Source organism: Oncorhynchus mykiss, chromosome 25 (assembly GCF_013265735.2).
Source record: "Oncorhynchus mykiss isolate Arlee chromosome 25, USDA_OmykA_1.1, whole genome shotgun sequence".
Lineage (NCBI taxonomy): Eukaryota > Metazoa > Chordata > Actinopteri > Salmoniformes > Salmonidae > Oncorhynchus > Oncorhynchus mykiss.
The window spans coordinates 44,828,343-44,852,998 of record NC_048589.1 but is presented as its reverse complement, the minus strand read 5'-3'; the positions used below and the strand labels follow the sequence as shown (position 1 = coordinate 44,852,998).

The 24,656-nt window shown below is 44.7% G+C and overlaps 3 protein-coding genes across 7 annotated transcripts in view; all 3 read right to left on the bottom strand.

Annotated features, from left to right (window-relative positions):
* Window positions 1–4,856, bottom strand: part of slc39a8 (solute carrier family 39 member 8) — a 30,537-nt gene extending 25,681 nt beyond the window's left edge. Inside the window, exon 1 of one of the 2 annotated variants that reach the window (XM_036963121.1) lies at window positions 4,226–4,856. In XM_036963121.1, coding sequence (XP_036819016.1) covers window positions 4,226–4,453 — 228 coding nt within the window. In that variant the 5' untranslated portion in view covers window positions 4,454–4,856. The remainder of the gene's footprint in view (window positions 1–4,225) is intronic. The other variant, XM_036963122.1, reaches the window with a different exon arrangement.
* The window catches only part of LOC110505940 (probable N-acetyltransferase camello), a 669,337-nt gene that overhangs the window by 49,467 nt on the left and 595,214 nt on the right, over window positions 1–24,656 (bottom strand). The gene's annotated exons all lie outside the window — the stretch shown is intronic.
* The window catches only part of zmp:0000000662 (RING finger protein 145), a 47,665-nt gene continuing 46,743 nt past the window's right edge, over window positions 23,735–24,656 (bottom strand). For all 4 annotated transcript variants that reach the window (XM_036963103.1, XM_036963100.1, XM_036963101.1 and 1 more), the window contains one exon: window positions 23,735–24,541. In XM_036963103.1, coding sequence (XP_036818998.1) covers window positions 24,410–24,541 — 132 coding nt within the window. In that variant the 3' untranslated portion in view covers window positions 23,735–24,409. The remainder of the gene's footprint in view (window positions 24,542–24,656) is intronic.

Sequence of the window (24,656 nt, the reverse complement as noted above, 5' to 3'; positions counted from 1 at the left end):
CCACTAGTACCAGATAATACCTAGTCACACCACTACCTAGTCACACCACTAGTACCAGATAATACCTAGTCACACCACTAGTACCAGATACTACCTAGTCACACCACTACCTAGTCACACCACTAGTACCAGATACTACCTAGTCACACCACTACCTAGTCACACCACTAGTACCATATAATACCTAGTCACACCACTAGTACCAGATACTACCTAGTCACACCACTAGTACCATATAATACCTAGTCACACCACTAGTACCAGATACTACCTAGTCACACAACTACCTAGTCACACCACTAGTACCAGATAATACCTAGTCACACAACTAGTACCAGATACTACCTAGTCACACCACTACCTAGTCACACCACTAGTACCATATAATACCTAGTCACACCACTAGAACCATATAATACCTAGTCACACCACTAGTACCAGATAATACCTAGTCACACCACTACCTAGTCACACCACTAGTACCATATAATACCTAGTCACACCACTGCCTAGTCACACCACTACCTAGTCACACCACTACCTAGTCACACCACTACCTAGTCACACCACTAGTACCATATAATACCTAGTCACACCACTAGTACCATATAATACCTAGTCACACCACTACCTAGTCACACCACTACCTAGTCACACCACTACCTAGTCACACCACTAGTACCAGATAATACCTAGTCACACCACTACCTAGTCACACCACTAGTACCAGATAATACCTAGTCACACCACTACCTAGTCACACCACTAGTACCATATAATACCTAGTCACACCACTACCTAGTCACACCACTAGTACCAGATAATACCTAGTCACACCACTAGTACCATATAATACCTTTGTCACACCACTAGTACCAGATAATACCTAGTCACACCACTACCTAGTCACACCACTAGTACCATATAATACCTAGTCACACCACTACCTAGTCACACCACTAGTACCAGATACTACCTAGTCACACCACTACCTAGTCACACCACTAGTACCATATAATACCTAGTCACACCACTAGTACCAGATACTACCTAGTCACACCACTACCTAGTCACACCACTAGTACCATATAATACCTAGTCACACCACTAGTACCAGATACTACCTAGTCACACCACTACCTAGTCACACCACTAGTACCATATAATACCTAGTCACACCACTACCTAGTCACACCACTAGTACCATATAATACCTAGTCACACCACTACCTAGTCACACCACTAGTACCATATAATACCTAGTCACACCACTACCTAGTCACACCACTAGTACCATATAATACCTAGTCACACCACTACCTAGTCACACCACTAGTACCATATAATACCTAGTCACACCACTACCTAGTCACACCACTAGTACCATATAATACCTAGTCACACCACTACCTAGTCACACCACTAGTACCATATAATACCTAGTCACACCACTACCTAGTCACACCACTAGTACCATATAATACCTAGTCACACCACTACCTAGTCACACCACTAGTACCATATAATACCTAGTCACACCACTACCTAGTCACACCACTAGTACCATATAATACCTAGTCACACCACTACCTAGTCACACCACTAGTACCAGATAATACCTAGTCACACCACTACCTAGTCACACCACTAGTACCATATAATACCTAGTCACACCACTACCTAGTCACACCAGTAGTACCAGATAATACCTAGTCACACCACTACCTAGTCACACCACTAGTACCATATAATACCTAGTCACACCACTACCTAGTCACACCACTAGTACCAGATAATACCTAGTCACACCACTACCTAGTCACACCACTAGTACCATATAATACCTAGTCACACCACTACCTAGTCACACCACTAGTACCATATAATACCTAGTCACACCACTACCTAGTCACACCACTAGTACCATATAATACCTAGTCACACCACTACCTAGTCACACCACTAGTACCATATAATACCTAGTCACACCACTACCTAGTCACACCACTAGTACCAGATAATACCTAGTCACACCACTACCTAGTCACACCACTAGTACCATATAATACCTAGTCACACCACTACCTAGTCACACCACTAGTACCAGATAATACCTAGTCACACCACTACCTAGTCACACCACTAGTACCATATAATACCTAGTCACACCACTAGTACCATATAATACCTAGTCACACCACTACCTAGTCACACCACTAGTACCATATAATACCTAGTCACACCACTACCTAGTCACACCACTAGTACCAGATAATACCTAGTCACACCACTACCTAGTCACACCACTACCTAGTCACACCACTAGTACCAGATAAAACCAAGTCACACCACTATTTCAATGTAATATATATATATATATGAAATACCAAGGAAAATACTCACAAAATGTAATTATATTGTAACACATTTTAGTCCCAAAGGTAAGTACAAGTAAGGACTAGCTTATTACTGGTAATACAGTCCTGGAAGGCTGTTTCAAAGTAATACCTAAGAAACATCAATGAATATACATGGTCATGTATCATTTATTACCACGTAATTACCCATAACATACCTTGAAGTCATCTTCTCATCTTACCTTTTACATTCGTAGTAACAAGGCTGTAAAATGAGCTGGGTGTCTGTTTCCACATTGATAATAGTGTCGTTATTTGTAAGGTTGCACTGGATTGGATGACTCCATCCCATAAAGACAACATAAACATGTTTTGTTTTTTTTACTCATAAAAAGCTGTTTTTATTTTAGTCCATTCAAACAGACCCCATGTAAAAGAAAACAAGCACTCAGATCAGGTGTTGCCAATTAGCCAACACACCTTTAAACATACCTTTTAAAAAAAATAAACATTCTTAGAACCTTCTTTGAACGTTACAACCATTGGTTGATGCATGCAACGTCCCGAGCAGTAGAACGCAACCAATATCTGTGGTGCTGCTCCTTGCAGCGTCATCTCGCTGAGTCTACCTTTAAATTAAAGTCAATCTCAGTGGGACCCGCAGATTCTGAAACTTGAAAACCCCATTAGAAAAAAAAGCTTGAGAACCCCATAAATGTTTCACCCACTATTTAGAGAGAAACTAATTGAACATAATTAATTATGTTTTTATTCTTATTTTAGAGTCATTTTTTAAACGGGTTTGTTAATTATTTTAGATGACTAAATCGTTTTTTAATGATTATTTATTGTTTTAGTTTCAGTGGTTCGAATAGATTCAAATGTTAGCTCCATCTTGGTTGCCCAGTGGATTAATTCCATTGACAGAGAATAGAGGATTATAGGTTCAAATCTCACTGATGCCGTGTCACAATAAAGAAATGTGTGTTTGCATGATTAATGCCTAAGGTAATGAATTTCCAAGTGTCCTATCTGTGCTTGGAATTATTTAAAAAAAAAAGTTTGCCCAAAAGAAGCTAGCAGTGTTAATAAAAGTCTAATTGAAACATTCGGTGAAAGTTTTAAAGATAATTTCTGTTTTCATAATTTTAATTTTCCTCCCAGGAACACTTTCAAGTAACCAGAGTAAAACGTTCAGAACATCCCTGCAACCTACAAATAAATGTTTCCAGAAAGGCATTTTCGCTTCAGTTCTCAGAACATCGGGAAAAAAAAGTTCAGTTTTACCGGTCAAGAAATGTATGGCTTCGTTCCCAGAACCAATGGGAAACCAAACATTGTACGTTTCAACAACTTCCAAGGAATCAAATGAGCTAGCTGGGTTACTATTGCATAATAAAAACGTACTATCTCATGATTATGACGTACTTTGTCATTATTATGACTTACTATCTCAACAGGCTTCCATAAAAATAAGACCGTTAATTGCATTACATTGTGCTGAGTAAGTCATTACTGAACATTGTATTTTTCAACAGTGGTCCTAAAAAAAAAAAAAAATTGATAACCTATTTCATTTTTTTTCTTCTATTGATACCTTCTTGAATTTGCTTATAAGCACCGTAGAAACGGATTAAAATGTAATATATTTGAATGAGTTATCCACCCTGACATTTTTTGAAACGCAAGGTTTTTATTTTCACGGTTTCCTCATTACCATCGGAAAGTGACGTCATCGTTAGGACTGCTAGCAGAATAGTAGTGAATAACAAGATCAATACAATATTCATGGAGGGGTGGGGGGGGGGGGAAAACACTGTTTTGGGAGGAAAGTTGTTAAATGGCCTTAAATATATGGCGCAATGTACCTCAGAATTCATAAGTGGGTTTTCCTCATCCACAATAAAAGCTGGTCTTCTGGTTGATATTAGCAGCAGAAAGTGTTCAAGGTGTGCTGTTGAAATAGAGCCATTTTCACCGTAAAACCGCAATATGTCCTCAAGAAAGCCTTGTCCTTTCTTACTGTCCACTTGTACACATTTCGATAATGAAATAAAAAGAAGCGCGCACGTAACTAAAGATCTGAAGTGATACATTATATCTGGCGAGGACTGATCCTGGAGTCGCGCTGGAGAAAGTTTTGATGCGTCGCTTGCTCTAAAGAGAAAACGTGGAAATACTGCATGGAGTTTTCATTTAAATAAATATGCTTACAATCCTACAGAAAAACGGAAGGAACGCTTTTCAGCGAGGCAAAGTGTTCATCGATCCAAAGCTATTTCCTTTAACTTTCCGTTACATGTCATTATAATAAGGACTGCAATGATAAAGACAGGTCCTGTTGCACATTCAACTCCGTTCGTTCTGGGATGTTCACTGAATGAATCCTAGCAGGGCTATGCTATCAGTAGTTGCAGAGATTAGAAAGCGATCCAGCGGTTCAAAGATCACCTCGGCATGAGCCGGTTGGAAGGCGAATATTGAGGTGACTGTTTCTACGACATTTAGTGGCACAGGGGGGCTGTTTCAATGGGTTCTTTGTGACTTTTTCACTTGCTTGCCGACGTGTTCACTGAATTACCGTATTACAACATTAAAACGGCGGGTTAAATGGGGATAAATTGAGAGCCCCCTATGAGAAAAACGCACATGTAACAGGGAGTGCCAAATTCCTAATGGTAAAATGGACTGTTGCTTCAATCCGTGTGTTAACATGTGTAGTTTGTGGAGCAGGGACACTGAAGACCTTGTGAAATATAAAGGGAACTTCTTAGGTAATGTTCTTACTGCCTCGTTGTGGATAGTGGATATCACTTCATCCAATGACACAGTAACGGTACTAAAAGCCTCACCCAGAACATTGGCATTATATTCTAGTCTGAAATAGACTAATCTAATCTGAAATAGACTAATCTAATCTGAAATAGACTAATCTAGTCTGAAATAGACTAATCTAATCTGAAATAGACTAATCTAATCTGAAATACTAATCTAGTCTGAAATAGACTAATCTAGTCTGAAATAGACTAATCTAATCTGAAATAGACTAATCTAATCTGAAATAGACTAATCTAGTCTGAAATAGACTAATCTAATCTGAAATAGACTAATCTAATATGAAATAGACTAATCTAATCTGAAATAGACTAATCTAGTCTGAAATAGACTAATCTAATCTGAAAGACTAATCTAATCTGAAATAGACTAATCTAATCTGAAATACTAATCTAGTCTGAAATAGACTAATCTAATCGGAAATAGACTAATCTAGTTTGAAATAGACTAATCTAGTCTGAAATAGACTAATCTAGTCTGAAATAGACTAATCTAATCTGAAATAGACTAATCTAGTTTGAAATAGACTAATCTAGTTTGAAGTAGACTAATCTAATCTGAAATAGACTAATCTAATCTGAAATAGACTAATCTAATCTGAAATAGACTAATCTAGTTTGAAATAGACTAATCTAGTCTGAAATAGACTAATCTAATCTGAAATAGACTAATCTAATCTGAAATAGACTAATCTAGTTTGAAATAGACTAATCTAGTCTGAAATAGACTAATCTAGTCTGAAATAGACTAATCTAATCTGAAGTAGACTAATCTAATCTGAAGTAGACTAATCTAATCTGAAATACTAATCTAGTCTGAAATACAAATCTAAAATGTATCTACATTTACTTTATTATTGCAAATTCCTTATTTACATTGAATCTCACAAACAACATTGTTCATCCACATACCTGAGTAGGAGTGTTCAACTTCCAAGATAAAGTATATCGCAGTATTATTTTAGTTTAGGAATTTCTGGGTGTACTGGGTACTGTAGGGGATCAGTAAACATCTCTCAAAGAGGTGATAGAGAGGGTTTAGCTGTTAGGTATTGGGTAGAGGATCAGTAAGTATGTCCGAAATGGCACCCAATCCCTATATAGTGCACACCTTTTGACCAGGGCCCATGGGGCTCCAACCAAGACCAACCAAGACCCGTGGGGCTCCAACCAAGAAGAACCAAGACCCGTGGGGCTCCAACCAAGACCTGTGGGGCTCCAACCAAGAAGAACCAAGACCCGTGGGGCTCCAACCAAGACCCGTGGGGCTCCAACCAAGACCAACCAAGACCCGTGGGGCTCCAACCAAGACCAACCAAGACCCGTGGGGCTCCAAACAAGACCAACCAAGACCTGTGGGGATCCAACCAAGACCAACCAAGACCCGTGAGGCTCCAACCAAGACCAACCAAGACCTGTGGGGCTGCAACCAAGACCTGTGGGGCTCCAACCAAGACCAACCAAGACCCGTGGGGCTCCAACCAAGACCAAACAAAGACCCGTGGGGCTCCAACCAAGAACAACCAAGACCCGTGGGGCTCCAACCAAGACCAACCAAGACCTGTGGGGCTCCAACCAAGACCTATGAGGCTCCAACCAAGACCAACCAAGACCTGTGGGGCTCCAACCAAGACCCGTGGGGCTCCAACCAACACCAACCAAGACCCTTGGGGCTCCAACCAAGACCCGTGGGGCTCCAAACAAGACCTGTGGGGCTCCAACCAAGACCCTGTGGGGCTCTAACCAAGACCTGTGGGGCTCCAACCAAGACCTGTGGGGCTCCAACCAAGAACCCGTGGGGCTCCAACCAAGACCCCGTGGGACTCCAACTAAGCCCAACCAAGACCCGTGGGTTCCCAACCAAGACCAACCAAGACCCGTGGGGCTCCAACCAAGACCCCGTGGGGCTCCAACCAAGACCCCGTGGGACTCCAACCAAGCCCCGTGGGGCTCCAACCAAGACCAACCAAGACCCATGGGGCTCCAACCAAGACCAACAAAGACCCGTGGGTTCCCAACCAATACCAACCAAGACCTGTGGGGCTCCAACCAAGACCAACCAAGACCCGTGGGGCTCCAACCAAGACCCGTGGGGCTCCAACCAAGACCAACCAAGACCCGTGGGGCTCCAGCCAAGACCAACCAAGACCTGTGGGGCTCCAACCAAGACCAACCAAGACCCGTGGGGCTCCAACCAAGACCCGTGGGGCTCCAACCAAGACCAACCAAGACCCGTGGGGCTCCAACCAAGACCCGTGGGGCTCCAACCAAGACCAACCAAGACCCGTGGGGCTCCAACCAAGACCAACCAAGACCCGTGGGGCTCCAACCAAGACCCGTGGGGCTCCAACCAAGACCCGTGGGGCTCCAACCAAGACCAACCAAGACCCGTGGGGCTCCAACCAAGACCAAACAAAGACCCGTGGGGCTCCAACCAAGAACAACCAAGACCCGTGGGGCTCCAACCAAGACCAACCAAGACCTGTGGGGCTCCAACCAAGACCTATGAGGCTCCAACCAAGACCAACCAAGACCTGTGGGGCTCCAACCAAGACCCGTGGGGCTCCAACCAACACCAACCAAGACCCTTGGGGCTCCAACCAAGACCCGTGGGGCTCCAAACAAGACCTGTGGGGCTCCAACCAAGACCCTGTGGGGCTCCAACCAAGACCTGTGGGGCTCCAACCAAGACCTGTGGGGCTCCAACCAAGAACCCGTGGGGCTCCAACCAAGACCCCGTGGGACTCCAACTAAGCCCAACCAAGACCCGTGGGTTCCCAACCAAGACCAACCAAGACCCGTGGGGCTCCAACCAAGACCCTGTGGGGCTCCAACCAAGACCCCGTGGGACTCCAACCAAGCCCCGTGGGGCTCCAACCAAGACCAACCAAGACCCATGGGGCTCCAACCAAGACCAACCAAGACCCGTGGGTTCCCAACCAATACCAACCAAGACCTGTGGGGCTCCAACCAAGACCAACCAAGACCCGTGGGGCTCCAACCAAGACCCGTGGGGCTCCAACCAAGACCAACCAAGACCCGTGGGGCTCCAACCAAGACCAACCAAGACCTGTGGGGCTCCAACCAAGACCAACCAAGACCCGTGGGGCTCCAACCAAGACCCGTGGGGCTCCAACCAAGACCAACCAAGACCCGTGGGGCTCCAACCAAGACCCGTGGGGCTCCAACCAAGACCAACCAAGACCCGTGGGGCTCCAACCAAGACCCGTGGGGCTCCAACCAAGACCAACCAAGACCCGTGGGGCTCCAACCAAGACCCGTGGGGCTCCAACCAAGACCCGTGGGGCTCCAACCAAGACCAACCAAGACCCGTGGGGCTCCAACCAAGACCAACCCAGACCCGTGGGGCTCCAACCAAGACCCGTGGGGCTCCAACCAAGACCCGTGGGGCTCCAACCAAGACCTGTGGGGCTCCAACCAAGACCCGTTGGGCTCCAACCAAGACCAACCAAGACCCGTGGGGCTCCAACCAAGACCCGTGGGGCTCCAACCAAGACCAACCAAGACCCGTGGGGCTCCAACCAAGACCAACCAAGACCCGTGGGGCTCCAACCAAGACCAACCAAGACCTGTGGGGCTCCAACAAGACCCGTGGGGCTCCAACCAAGACCTGTGGGGCTCCAACCAAGACCCGTGGGGCTCCAACCAAGACCAACCAAGACCAGTGGGGCTCCAACCAAGACCTGTGGGGCTCCAACCAAGACCTGTGGGGCTCTGGTCAAAAGCAGAACACTATACAGGGTATAGACCACAGGGCACAGACAGGGTACAGACAGGGTACAGGATAGGGTCTCTCAGTGTCAGTATACATCTCTGAGGGTAGTAATGGTTACATCTCTGAGGGTAGTGATGGTTACATCTCTGAGGGTAGTAATGGTTACATCTCTGAGGGTAGTGATGGTTACATCTCTGAGGGTAGTGATGGTTACATCTCTGAGGGTAGTGATGGTTACATCTCTGAGGGTATTAAGGGTTTCATCACTGAGGGTAGTGATGGTTACATCTCTGAGGGTATTGATGGTTACATCTCTGAGTGTAGTAAGGGTTACATCTCTGAGTGTAGTAAGGGTTACATCTCTGAGGGTAGTGATGGTTACATCTCTGAGGGTAGTAAGGGTTACATCTCTGAGGGTAGTAAGGGTTACATCTCTGAGGGTAGTAATGGTTACATCTCTGAGGGTAGTGATGGTTACATCTCTGAGGGTATTGATGGTTACATCTCTGAGTGTAGTAAAGGTTACATCTCTGAGTGTAGTAAGGGTTACATCTCTGAGGGTAGTGATGGTTACATCTCTGAGGGTAGTAAGGGTTACATCTCTGAGGGTAGTAAGGGTTACATCTCTGAGGGTAGTAATGGTTACATCTCTGAGGGTAGTGATGGTTACATCTCTGAGGGTATTGATGGTTACATCTCTGAGTGTAGAAAGGGTTACATCTCTGAGTGTAGTAAGGGTTACATCTCTGAGGGTAGTGATGGTTACATCTCTGAGGGTAGTAATGGTTACATCTCTGAGGGTAGTGATGGTTACATCTCTGAGGGTATTGATGGTTACATCTCTGAGTGTAGTAAGGGTTACATCTCTGAGGGTAGTAATGGTTACATCTCTGAGGGTAGTGATGGTTACATCTCCGAGGGTAGTGATGGTTACATCTCTGAGGGTAGTGAGGTTACATCTCTGAGGGTAGTAAGGGTTACATCTCTGAGGGTAGTAATGGTTACATCTCTGAGGGTAGTGATGGTTACATCTCTGAGGGTAGTGAGGTTACATCTCTGAGGGTAGTAAGGGTTACATCTCTGAGGGTAGTAATGGTTACATCTCTGAGGGTAGTGATGGTTACATCTCTGAGGGTAGTAAGGGTTACATCTCTGAGGGTAGTAAGGGTTACATCTCTGAGGGTAGTAAGTGTTACATCTCTGAGGGTAGTGATGGTTACATCTCTGAGGGTAGTGATGGTTACATCTCCGAGGGTAGTGATGGTTACATCTCCGAGGGTAGTGATGGTTACATCTCTGAGGGTAGTGATGGTTACATCTCCGAGGGTAGTGATGGTTACGTCTCCGAGGGTAGTGATGGTTACATCTCCGAGGGTAGTGATGGTTAAGGCCTGGGCTAGGTACTGGGTCCTAGTGAGACCCCAGGTGTCAAAGGTCAGTCAAATCAAATCAGTGTTCTGTTCCTGGTGACCATGAGGAATACGCTGGTGCTGAATCGTCCTGTGTCGTCGCCCACATCCAGCCACAGGAAGGCAGATACACCAGAGAAATGGAGGGTCACGGTGTGTCCTGCCACCTCGTTCTGCTGCACCTTTGGCCTGAGAGCAGAGGACATTACGTCAGTCATATGCCCTGTCCAGAAACAACCCCTATATATTAATGACGACTCGGGTCCTTTCCACTCGACAGTCGAAGACTTTGTCTCCAGTCGCAGACTTCTCATCTATGGAGCAAAGTTGTTTACGCAGAGCTCCGAGAATTCTCTCTGAACATTCTGCTTCAGTGAACGCTTTTCTCATTGCATGTAGTGCTGAGCGGCTCGGGTCCCCCCCAACACTGCATCCGGGAGAACCATGTTGTACTCGCGCATTCTTTTGTACCGCTGTTCAAAGTCAATTATGTCGTCAGCCATTGCAACCGGAAATGTCTCTCATAACTCTGTCAAAGTTTGAATACGCCTCGTAAACACGGTCTTTCTCCTCTTTAGGAAACACCAAAATCCAGTGCTCTGGTCCAGTGGCGAACCGTCATTCCACCTGTTTGGGCCTGTTTTACATGTTATTTTGGCATTAATACGTGTCACATATCAGTTTGAAAACAATGTCAAAAATAAATAAAACATTGATTTAATAAAGCCGCGTATAAACATGAGCTGTGTTTGGATACCCATACTCACTACATACTTAATGAGTTATTATACTACATACTATTCGTTCATTTTGGTATACTGTAAACAAACGGCATCCTTTCAGTTGAGCGTACTAGCATCCTTTCAGTTGAGCGTACTAGCATCCTTTCAGTTGAGCGTACTAGCGCTTCGTCTGTCTACTGGAAGTTGATGCTGTTGCTATTCAACCTCTTGCTAGCTTGTTAGCATAACAAATGACTAGCTAGATATTTTATGATTTCGGGTGTGTTCGTAAATTAAATGGGGAGTGCCAGAGTGCCTTCAGAGTGTGCTCTGGGTGTTTGCAAATGAAATGTGGAGTGCCAGAGTGCCTTCAGAGTGTGCTCTGGGTGTTTGCAAATTAAATGTGGAGTGCCAGAGTGCCTTCAGAGTGTGCTCTGGGTGTTTGTAAATTCAGAGCAGTATCAGATTGTCCTTTTGTAAATTCAGAGCATTTCGCTCTTGGAGCACTCTGGCCAAGGAGTAGGGTTTATCTGAGAGTTCTGACCTAACAAGCGTTTCGCTCTCGGAGCGCTCTGGCCGAGGAGTAGGGTTTATCTGAGAGTTCTGACCTAACAAGCGTTTCGCTCTGGGAGCACTCTGGCCGAGGAGTAGGGTTAATCTGAGAGTTCTGACCTAACAAGCGTTTCGCTCTCGGAGCGCTCTGGCCGAGGAGTAGGGTTTATCTGAGAGTTCTGACCTAACAAGCGTTTCGCTCTGGGAGCGCTCTGGCCGAGGAGTAGGGTTTATCTGAGAGTTCTGACCTAACAAGCGTTTCGCTCTTGGAGCGCTCTGGCCGAGGAGTAGGGTTTATCTGAGAGTTCTGACCTAACAAGCGTTTCGCTCTGGGAGCACTCTGGCCGAGGAGTAGGGTTTATCTGAGAGTTCTGACCTAACAAGCGTTTCGCTCTGGGAGCACTCTGGCCGAGGAGTAGGGTTTATCTGAGAGTTCTGACCTAACAAGCGTTTCGCTCTGGGAGCACTCTGGCCGAGGAGTAGGGTTTATCTGAGAGTTCTGACCTAACAAGCGTTTCGCTCTGGGAGCACTCTGGCCGAGGAGTAGGGTTTATCTGAGAGTTCTGACCTAACAAGCGTTTCGCTCTGGGAGCACTCTGGCCGAGGAGTAGGGTTTATCTGAGAGTTCTGACCTAACAAGCGTTTCGCTCTGGGAGCACTCTGGCCGAGGAGTAGGGTTTATCTGAGAGTTCTGACCTAACAAGCGTTTCGCTCTGGGAGCGCTCTGGCCGAGGAGTAGGGTTTATCTGAGAGTTCTGACCTAACAAGCGTTTCGCTCTGGGAGCGCTCTGGCCGAGGAGTAGGGTTTATCTGAGAGTTCTGACCTAACAAGCGTCTCGCTCTCCGAGCGCTCTGGCCGAGGAGTAGGGTTTATCTGAGAGTTCTGACCTAACAAGCGTTTCGCTCTGGGAGCACTCTGGCCGAGGAGTAGGGTTTATCTGAGAGTTCTGACCTAACAAGCGTTTCGCTCTGGGAGCACTCTGGCCGAGGAGTAGGGTTTATCTGAGAGTTCTGACCTAACAAGCGTTTCGCTCTGGGAGCGCTCTGGCCGAGGAGTAGGGTTTATCTGAGAGTTCTGACCTAACAAGCGTTTCGCTCTGGGAGCGCTCTGGCCGAGGAGTAGGGTTTATCTGAGAGTTCTGACCTAACAAGCGTCTCGCTCTCCGAGCGCTCTGGCCGAGGAGTAGGGTTTATCTGAGAGTTCTGACCTAACAAGCGTTTCGCTCTGGGAGCACTCTGGCCGAGGAGTAGGGTTTATCTGAGAGTTCTGACCTAACAAGCGTTTCGCTCTCCGAGCGCTCTGGCCGAGGAGTAGGGTTTATCTGAGAGTTCTGACCTAACAAGCGTTTCGCTCTGGGAGCACTCTGGCCGAGGAGTAGGGTTAATCTGAGAGTTCTGACCTAACAAGCGTTTCGCTCTGGGAGCACTCTGGCCGAGGAGTAGGGTTTATCTGAGAGTTCTGACCTAACAAGCGTTTCGCTCTCCGAGCGCTCTGGCCGAGGAGTAGGGTTTATCTGAGAGTTCTGACCTAACAACGGCAGTCAAGCATCCAAGCTAACTGGCTAACTTGCAGACTTCCAGACACAACACCTCACTCTGACCATTTTACTCCCCCTGTCAGAGCTGGTTAGGCTTCTTCATGTTATCCAGAGCGTTGGTGACTGTAAATGTGCTGCTGGCAACAATTGAATTACGCTTTTTTTTTGCCATCGTTTTACTGACGCCGGCGTATTCAACGGGCGTTGAGCGTTAGTAAATTCATCATTCTGCGCTCTGGCACACTCAGATGAGAGTGCTCTGAAATCGGAGTAGATAGCCAGAATTAACCATGTCCATTGAGAACTCACACCAACTATACCACTTAGCTAAGAATGACATGAATAATCAAGTCAATAAACATTGGGCATTTCAAACAATATATATATATATTTCACCTTTCTTTAACCAGGTTGGCCAGTTGAGAACAAGTTCGCATTTGCAACTGCGACCTGGCCAAGATAAAGCAAAGCAGTTCGACACAAACAACAACACAGAGTTACACATGGAGTAAAACAAACATACAGTCAATAATACAACAGAACAAGTCTATGTACAGCATGTGCAAATGAGGTAGGATAAGAGAGGTAAAGGCAATAAATAGGCCATGGTGGCAAAGTAATTACAATATAGCAATTAAACACTGGAATGGTAGGATGTACAGAAGATGAATGTGCAAATTGAGATACTGGGGGTGCAAAGGAGCAAGATAAATAAATAAATAACAGTATGGGGATGAGGTAGATTGGATGGGCTAATTACAGATGAGCTATGTACATGTGCAGTGATCTGTGTTAGTTGTATTAAAGTTAATACACTGCCTGGCAAGTTCGATGTATTAGTAACCAGCTAACGTTAGGTAACTAGGTAACATAGCGGAACACACTGATGTAATGCTATGCGGATCGTAAGGATAGCGTAGCTAACAAATTGTCAGCCAACAAAACGTGTAACGTAACTTATTTGAAAATTCATTACTTTATTATACAATTTTCTCAACATTTTGTCACAAAGCAATGAATTTGTATCAGTTCTCGTCGGATTTCGGCTACATATTTTCCTGGCATTTTCTTCAAATCTGAAAACGTTGTGAAGCCACGCCCATTTTGTGAAGAATTGCATTATGGGCCCTAAAAGTACAGAAAGAGTGTCCTCTGTTTTTATACTTCGTATTTAGGGAACTTTTGGCACACTTACTATATCCATACTATGGCCAATAAGCCGACTACATAGTCAATTTACGTCCCACATAGTGCAGTTTAGTATGAGTATTTGAACGCAGCTACGGTCTCTCTTTTTGCTTTCTTTGAGTAAGGCAGCTCCAAAGTGCAGGTGTTTCAGCCTAGCTCAGTGCTTTCTGTGGTGGTGGGGCAGCGGGCGGAAAATTACAGAGGGGTTGGGGTTGGTAATGTTCTCTAGTTGCGCCGTGATTGGCTCAGTGTCCTGTCACTCATGGGGACACTCCATCGCTGCAAAATCTACAGGGAGAGCTGGAAAATTCAAGCCCCTTGGATGCTGCCATAGTTACATTAAAAGTGCCCATCCAAGGAGGCTCAATGTAATTTGATGTGAAATCACATTATATCTACAAATCACAAGATATCTACAGTAGCTTTGATTGGACTGATCATGTCAACATCATACTTTCAAAATCTTAGCTAGCTAGCTAGAAGTCATTGTGAATTAAGTCGACAATCTACTGGCAAATCCTATTCAATCCATCAATCTCATACGAAGAGAAATAATGAAGAGAAATTATAGATAAAACACATCGGTGCTCTTCGGCCATTGGACATAAACATTACACAAGTTGGAAATTAGTGGTTTGGAAGGACCCAGTCTCTAACTGCAAGCATTGCAAAGCAATCCCTAACCTGCTATTCAGTGGAGTGGATGTGTGGTCCAAGTCTGGGTTTAAGGGTCTCTTTTCCAAGTTTAAAAGGATAAACATTTAACATTGGCCATGCTTTCAATCCAACATGACTTCTTCCGCACTCAAAACAACTGGAAAATCTCAGACTTCAGTGAATTCAAGACATCTGGGAACTCGGGGGGGGGGGGGGGGGGGGGAAACGAGCTCCGACAGGGAAAATACGTTTTGAACGGTCATCCAACTCGGAATTGCAAGTCGGGAACTCTGGCCTCTTTCTAGAGCTCCGACCTGAAGATCACTGACGTCCTCATGATTCCAAGTCGGGAACTCTGGCCTCTTTCTAGAGCTCCGACCTGAAGATCGCTGACGTCATGATTCCAAGTCGGGAACTCTGGCCTCTTTCTAGAGCCCCGACCACTGACGTCGTCATGATTCCAAGTTGGGAACTCTGGCCTCTTTCTAGAGCTCCGACCTGAAGATCACTGACGTCGTCATGATTCCAAGTCGGGAACTCTGGCCTCTTTCTAGAGCTCCGACCTGAAGATCACTGACGTCGTCATGATTCCAAGTTGGGAACTCTGGCCTCTTTCTAGAGCCCCGACCACTGACGTCGTCATGATTCCAAGTTGGGAACTCTGGCCTCTTTCTAGAGCCCCGACCACTGACGTCGTCATGATTCCAAGTCGGGAACTCTGGCCTCTTTCTAGAGCTCCGACCTGAAGATCACTGACGTCGTCATGATTCCAAGTCGGGAACTCTGGCCTCTTTCTAGAGCTCCGACCTGAAGATCACTGACGTCGTCATGATTCCAAGTTGGGAACTCTGGCCTCTTTCTAGAGCCCCGACCACTGACGTCGTCATGATTCCAAGTCGGGAACTCTGGCCTCTTTCTAGAGCTCCGACCTGAAGATCACTGACGTCCTCATGATTCCAAGTCGGGAACTCTGGCCTCTTTCTAGAGCTCCGACCTGAAGATCGCTGACGTCATGATTCCAAGTCGGGAACTCTGGCCTCTTTCTAGAGCCCCGACCACTGACGTCGTCATGATTCCAAGTTGGGAACTCTGGCCTCTTTCTAGAGCCCCGACCACTGACGTCGTCATGATTCCAAGTCGGGAACTCTGGCCTCTTTCTAGAGCTCCGACCTGAAGATCACTGACATCGTCATGATTCCAAGTTGGGAACTCTGGCCTCTTTCTAGAGCTCCGACCTGAAGATCACTGACGTCGTCATGATTCAACATCGTTTTTTTTTTCTTCAGAATTTGATGACAAAAAATTTTCCCACAAGAAGGACCGCCGTGCCACCTTCCTGTTCAAGTGAGCACAGCACAACAAGGTGAGTCCCAAAATGTATTGTATGCTGCTGCATAAATGATGTAATATGCCAGGGAGATATGTATTCTGTAGCTAAGAAAGTAATACTAAGTGTATGTTGTGTAGTAAGCTGTTAGTAGCCCATGTGCCTCACCCTAATAATTTGGTCCCTTTCCACCTCATAATTTAGCTTACTGTTCTGACTTGGTGGTGCACATGTAGCCTATAGCCTGTTTTAGAGAAACATATTCAAATATTGTAAGAGCTTTCATTGTCTGCTTATGTATGCCCCCTTTATTTATCCTATGGTTCTGACTTGTACAGGGAGAATACTGTAAGGGCCCAGTGGCGATTTTAGCACGTAACTCTTCGTGTTGTGGGCCCACAAACTGTTAGGGCCTACATAAAGCTGTCCCAACACCTTACCACTGCTACACCTGGCTATCGGCAGAGACTTGTCTGGCAGCGAAACAGTTAATTCAGCCTCATTTACTGCCTTTAAAAGAAACAGAGCTGATATGGCTGACTTGCTTGAACAAATATGGGTTCTCCTGACAATTGATATGTACAAACTATGGCATAAGACAGGCCTGAGCAAAGGTCGGCCTGGGGGCCGTATGCGACCCGCGACCTGATTCAATACGGCCTTTTGCGCTAGAGAAGTTGTGAAAAACGTATTTGTTATTCAAATTAAAAACCCAATGAATACTCTTCTTTGTGAAATGATTGTAACTCCCACCAATTGTGGGACATTTATTTTGAAAGCACGTATAAATAACAACTGTGTAGTGAATACTCAGGGAGAAAAAGGTGTAGATTCACGCGAAGAGCACGGCAGGTGTTCATTTCGCCTTGGCAGAAGGCAGGAATCGTGGTCACAGGCAGGCAATGGTCATACACAGGTGGACAAACAGGCAGATGAGTCACAACTAGGACTGAAGGCTATAACTGGTTCTCACAAACGAGTTAGGAAAAGGCTTAGTAGAGTCAAAACGAACAATACCTCACAAAGGCACAAACAGAATGAACTGAACTAAATAAGGAGCTGATGAGACCAGGTGAGTAACTAACATACCTGACAGGGCTACGTTCCAGAACACAAAGAAACAGGGCTACGTTCCAGAACAAAAAGAAACAGGGCTACGTTCCAGAACACAAAGAAACAGGGAAACGTTCCAGAACACAAAGAAACAGGGCAACGTTCCAGAACACAAAGAAACAGGACTACGTTCCAGAACACAAAGAAACAGGGCAACGTTCCAGAACACAAAGAAACAGGGCTACGTTCCAGAACACAAAGAAACAGGGCAACGTTCCAGAACACAAAGAAACAGAACACAAGGTTGACTAAGACAATAAATACAGAACCTTACAAACTGCACAAGGACAGACAGTGACTGACAGGTTGACACACACACCACAGTTACAAATAGTAGCTAGCTAGAAATTCTGTAAAAGAAAAGGAAAGTAGATAATGAATGTAGGGTGTTCCAGCAAGAGCGGACATCGAAACATTTATTTATTTAGGTATCAGGGAAAGCTGTGTGCTTAGTGTCCAAAGAGAGCATCGCTGTCTTGAAAGACTACAACTTGTCCCGACACTTCCAGACGAGGCATGCAGAGAAATATAGGAATATGTCTCCTGAGCAGAGGGCAAGTGCATCGAAAGAGTTGCTTCCTCAGTTGCAAAAACAGCAATGACTTTTCACAAATATTCTTACGAGGTCACAACCCCAGACATTGAAATGACAGAGGAGCTTGCTTCAGTGCAGTCAATGAAGAGCACAACCACGGGGAAAGATTTATTGGAGGAGGTTAATAAGTGTGTGGCAAAGCTGAGACTTTTGAGTTTTGAAAAGTTATCCAGTGTGACCTCTGAAGGGTGCCCAAACTTGACAGGAAAAAACATTGGCCTTTTGAAAAGGACACAAGATCAAGTAGCTGAGCTGAACCCAGATCAGAAAATTATTTTCCTGCATTGCATTGTTCCTCAGAAGTTGCTCTGTCAACGTGTTCTGAAAATGAGCCATCTTGTGGATACAAGCACTAAAGTGGTCAACTTCATAAAGAGCAAAATCTTAAAACCACAGGCAGTTTGTCTCACTGTCGGAAGAGAGAGTCGGGTCATGCAGATCTTCCCTACCACACAAACGTGAGAGATGGCTGAGTTTGGGGAAGGTGCTTAAAAGGGTGTGGCACCTGAATAGGTGGATTTCCTTCAACTGCAAGATGAAGAATGGTTGGTTGGTTGATTTCTCCGACACCGTGGACATCATGGCCCTCATGAATGAACTGAGCTCCAAACTACAAGGGAAGGAAGGGCCTTTTTACACATCAGATGTACAGCCTTGTCAAAGCCTTTAAGGGAAAATTACTCCTCCTGATCCGCCAAGTAGAAGCCAACAATCGCACCCACCTTCCGACACTACTAGTCTGTTCGCTATCAGACGACCTTCCGACACTACTAGTCTGTTCCCTATCAGATGACCTTCCGACACTACTAGTCTGTTCCCTATCAGATGACCTTCTGACACTACTAGTCTGTTCCCTATCAGATGACCTTCTGACACTACTAGTCTGTTCTCCATCAGACGACCTTCTGACACTACTAGTCTGTTCCCTATCAGACGACCTTCTGACACTACTAGTCTGTTCCCTATCAGATGACCTTCTGACACTACTAGTCTGTTCCCTATCAGATGACCTTCTGACATTACTAGTCTGTTCCCTATCAGATGACCTTCTGACATTACTAGTCTGTTCTCCATCAGACGACCTTCTGACACTACTAGTCTGTTCCCTATCAGATGACCTTCTGACACTACTAGTCTGTTCCCTATCAAATGACCTTCTGACACTACTAGTCTGTTCCCTATCAGATGACACTACTAGTCTGTTCCCTATCAGATGACACTACTAGTCTGTTCCCTATCAGATGACACTACTAGTCTGTTCCCTATCAGATGACCTTCTGACACTACTAGTCTGTTTCCTATCAGATGACCTTCTGACACTACTAGTCTGTTCCCTATCAGATGACCTTCTGACACTACTAGTCTGCTCCCTATCAGATGACCTTCTGACACTACTAGTCTGTTCCCTATCAGATGACCTTCTGACCCTACTAGTCTGTTCCCTATCAGATGACCTTCTGACACTACTAGTCTGTTCCCTATCAGATGACACTACTAGTCTGTTCCCTATCAGATGACACTACTAGTCTGTTCCCTATCAGATGACCTTCCGACACTACTAGTCTGTTCCCTATCAGATGACCTTCCGACACTACTAGTCTGTTCCCTATCAGATGACCTTCCGACATTACTAGTCTGTTCCCTATCAGATGACCTTCCGACACTACTAGTCTGTTCCCTATCAGATGACCTTCCGACACTACTAGTCTGTTCCCTATCAGATGACCTTCTGACACTACTAGTCTGTTCCCTATCAGATGACCTTCCGACACTACTAGTCTGTTCCCTATCAGATGACCTTCTGACACTACTAGTCTGTTCCCTATCAGATGACCTTCCGACACTACTAGTCTGTTCCCTATCAGATGACCTTCTGACACTACTAGTCTGTTCCCTATCAGATGACCTTCTGACACTACTAGTCTGTTCCCTATCAGATGACCTTCTGACACTACTAGTCTGTTCCCTATCAGACGACCTTCTGACACTACTAGTCTGTTCCCTATCAGATGACCTTCTGACACTACTAGTCTGTTCCCTATCAGATGACCTTCCGACACTACTAGTCTGTTCCCTATCAGATGACCTTCTGACACTACTAGTCTGTTCCCTATCAGACGACCTTCTGACACTACTAGTCTGTTCCCTATCAGACGACCTTCTGACACTACTAGTCTGTTCCCTATCAGATGACCTTCTGACACTACTAGTCTGTTCCCTATCAGGTGACCTTCTGACACTACTAGTCTGTTCCCTATCAGATGACCTTCTGACACTACTAGTCTGTTCCCTATCAGATGACCTTCTGACACTACTAGTCTGTTTTCTATCAGATGACCTTCTGACATTACTAGTCTGTTCCCTATCAGACGACCTTCTGACACTACTAGTCTGTTCCCTATCAGACGACCTTCTGACACTACTAGTCTGTTCCCTATCAGACGACCTTCTGACACTACTAGTCTGTTTTCTATCAGATGACCTTCTGACATTACTAGTCTGTTCCCTATCAGACGACCTTCTGACACTACTAGTCTGTTTTCTATCAGATGACCTTCTGACATTACTAGTCTGTTCCCTATCAGACGACCTTCTGACACTACTAGTCTGTTCCCTATCAGATGACCTTCTGACATTACTAGTCTGTTCCCTATCAGATGACCTTCTGACACTACTAGTCTGTTCCCTATCAGATGACCTTCTGACACTACTAGTCTGTTCCCTATCAGACGACCTTCTGACACTACTAGTCTGTTCCCTATCAGATGACCTTCTGACACTACTAGTCTGCTCCCTATCAGATGACCTTCTGACACTACTAGTCTGTTCCCTATCAGATGACCTTCTGACACTACTAGTCTGTTCCCTATCAGACAACCTTCTGACACTACTAGTCTGTTCCCTATCAGATGACCTTCTGACATTACTAGTCTGTTCCCTATCAGATGACCTTCTGACACTACTAGTCTGTTCCCTATCAGATGACCTTCTGACACTACTAGTCTGTTCCCTATCAGACGACCTTCTGACACTACTAGTCTGTTCCCTATCAGACGACCTTCTGACACTACTAGTCTGTTCCCTATCAGACGACCTTCTGACACTACTAGTCTGTTCCCTATCAGACGACCTTCTGACACTACTAGTCTGTTCCCTATCAGACGACCTTCTGACACTACTAGTCTGTTCCCTATCAGACGACCTTCTGACACTACTAGTCTGTTCCCTATCAGACGACCTTCTGACACAACTAGTCTGTTCCCTATCAGACGACCTTCTGACACTACTAGTCTGTTCCCTATCAGACGACCTTCTGACACTACTAGTCTGTTCCCTATCAGACGACCAATGGGAGAAGTACACATCACTGCTGCTGTGTCTCTTTGAATGGTGAGATTTCTCGTCGTTTTGGGGATTTCAAAGTGTTGGAGAATGACATGCTGTTGGTTTCCTCTCCTTTCACCTTCAATGTGGATAACGATCCCACTGACCTGCAACTTGAGCTTATCGATCTTCAGTCTGACGCAGTGATTGGAGAACTATTCAAAACAATGTCACTGACGAGGTTCTATGCACATCTCGAAGAACAAAATTTTCCAAAGATTAGGAGTCGAGCTCAGAAGACGTTTGTACTGTTTGGGTCAACCTATGTATGTGAACAGACATTTTCAGTGATGAAATATAACAAGTCATCTCTTACCGACTCTCACCAATCCTGCGCATAGCGACTTAGGAAACTATACTTGACTTCACTGCTCTAGAGACTTCAACGCCCATCCGAGACTTCACTCCTCACATTGATTGAGTAGTTTAAATGTAATGTTGAGCTCTCTCTCTCTCTCTCGTGTTTCTGTGCATACCCGTTAACAAGAGTTCAGACAGACGTTAATTAACCGGCACAACAGCCTAGTAACGTTAATTAACCGGCACAACAGCCTAGTAACGTTAATTAACCGGCTCAACAGCCTAGTAACGTTAATTAACCGGAACAACAGCCTAGTAACGTTAATTAACCAGTGTAACGGATGTGAAACGCTAGCTTAGTTAGCGGTGGTGCGCGCTAAATAGTGTTTCACTAGTGGAGCGATGGGTAAAGATGCTTCGTGGGTGACTGTTGTTGATGTGTGCGGAGGGTCCCTGGTTCGCGCCCGGGTATGGGCGAGGGGACGGTCTAAAGTTATACTGTCACACCGGCACAACAACCTAGTAACGTTAATTAACCGGCACAACAGCCTTGCTACAGACTGCAACAGTTAAAATGGGGTGCGTGAATATGGGATTATGCTGAGTGTCATTATTGTAACTTTTATAACGTTTGCACGTCATTATTTGACCCTTTATCTTTTTTTGACACGCAAAGACCCAAACGGCGTTCGATAGATACGCGAGATGATTCTCCATCATGTTTGCCCCTCTCCATAACCCCAATGATGACAACGGACAATTGGACCCACCAATATTTAGTAAGCGTAAATAACGGGTAAATTACCCATGCCTATAATGCACGTTAAAACTAACGTTAATGCTAACGTTACTTCACAACAATGTTACCGTTATCAGGCCCGTTTCAGCAGGTTGTTCTCCGAGGAACTTGCTTTGGTCTCTCAACAGTAGTTATATGCTGCCATGTTATCAATTAAACTACCTCAAGTGGCAGTTTAGAATTAATCTCCAATCTAATTGTATATATATATATATATATATATATATATTTTAAACTTTTTTTAATTAATTGAGCAACAGGTTTACAATTAATCTAGGTTTAAAGTGAAAACTACATTTAGATAAGAGGAATTATTTAATTTAACTAGGGTTCATTTAAAACTAGGTTTAAAATTTGGTGCAACAAGATTAATAGATCAACCTTGATTTGACCCGGTTTAAGAGTCAATCGATGTTGGTGCAACCCACCCTGTCTGTGTTTACAGGAAGTAGTAACAACATTGACTTTAGATCACAACAACACATTCACCAAAATACACATGAATGGATTTCTGAAAATACGTAAAACACCACAGGAGTCCTCTTACATTTGGGAACTTTACGGTCCTATTGATCAAACAACCATGAAACGGTCGGCTATATTTCCCCATATGCACATCAACAAGATCAACAACTAATGCTAGCCAGAGCTAGATGAGCTCAAATCTAACGAAGGTAAACATTAAATAAACCTTCTTTAAACCTGTTCAGCTAGTTGACCGTCAAAAATTGCACTGATAAACGATGGGAAATAGTAATTAGCCTGCTCGTCTTTCTGCAGCTTGCCTGCCAATACATTCTTGTGACCGAGCAGAGCATATGAGCGTGGAGCCGAAGTTTCCCAAAGGCTGTGAGCGTCTGCCTTCTCGCCTGCTTCAGTAGCGCTCACTACACTAACTCAGGGCATGCCCACTCCAGCATGAATTTGTAGTCTACTTGTGTGCTGCTATAGCCCCTTGCTTTAGCTACTGTTAGAGCTTCCATATCTGTCATGTCTTAGGAGATAGAAGCAGAGCTTCCATATCTGTCATGTTTTAGGAGATAGTAGCAGAGCTTCCATATCTGTCATGTTTTAGGACATAGTAGCAGAGCTTCCATATCTGTCATGTTTTAGGAGATAGTAGCAGAGCATTAAAGGCATCGTTGTTGTTGAGTAAAACACACTGTGTTTGAGTGAGAGGGAAAGAGAGAGATAGTAATGACACCGTAAAATAAGTCATTTGACTCAACCAGTGTTTTTAATGTTAAAAAACAGCATTATTTTGTATCAGAAATGCAGAGACGCTCAGTCTAAAAGAGAAAAATATATTTTTTGTTAAATTTGATACGGTTTTCATTTGTCTAGAGAAGTGGTAGTTGACAATCATTCAACATGAGGGATTGTCCAGTTCAGATTTGTTATACTGTAATTGTTTCCCTCCTTGATGTTGAATCCTTGACACCATGAACATATTCATGTTTTACTTTAAATAACGGTCAGAATATTTTAATATTTTTATTTTTATTCTCCCCGAATTATTATTATTATTATTTTTATTTTAGGAGGTACATTTTAACAGTCAAAATGTTTAAAAAAATTGGGCGACAAACACTGAATATGCATAGGGAACATACAAAAGTGTTTCAAAATTAATATTTTTCCGCTTAATTTTTTTAAACTTTTGAAAATCTTATTCATCATTGACCCATACAGCCTTAATCTATAATTGTGCCTTTCATAGATATCATTTCTCATCTTGGGTTTTACATGTTTGCCCCTAAATCCAATCCAGTACAGACACCATGAATTAAATAACTAAATAAACACATGTATTATCAGACTGCCAGCTGAAAGGTAGGACATTAGTTTTCCAACGTTGTTTCACAAAAACAAGGCATTGTGGGGATTTTCAGTGGACTTCACCACTTCGCTAAGGTACTGTTGTGACGGAGTCCCTCCTCCTCTGTTCTGCTGTGACGGACTCCCTCCTCCTCTGTTCTGTTGTGACGGAGTCCCTCCTCCTCTGTTCTGTTGTGACGGAGTCCCTCCTCCTTTGTTCTGTTGTGACGGAGTCCCTCCTCCTCGGTTCTGTTGTGACGGAGTCCCTTCTCTGTTCTGTTGTGACGGAGTCCCTCCTCCTCTGTTCTGTTGTGACGGAGTCCCTCC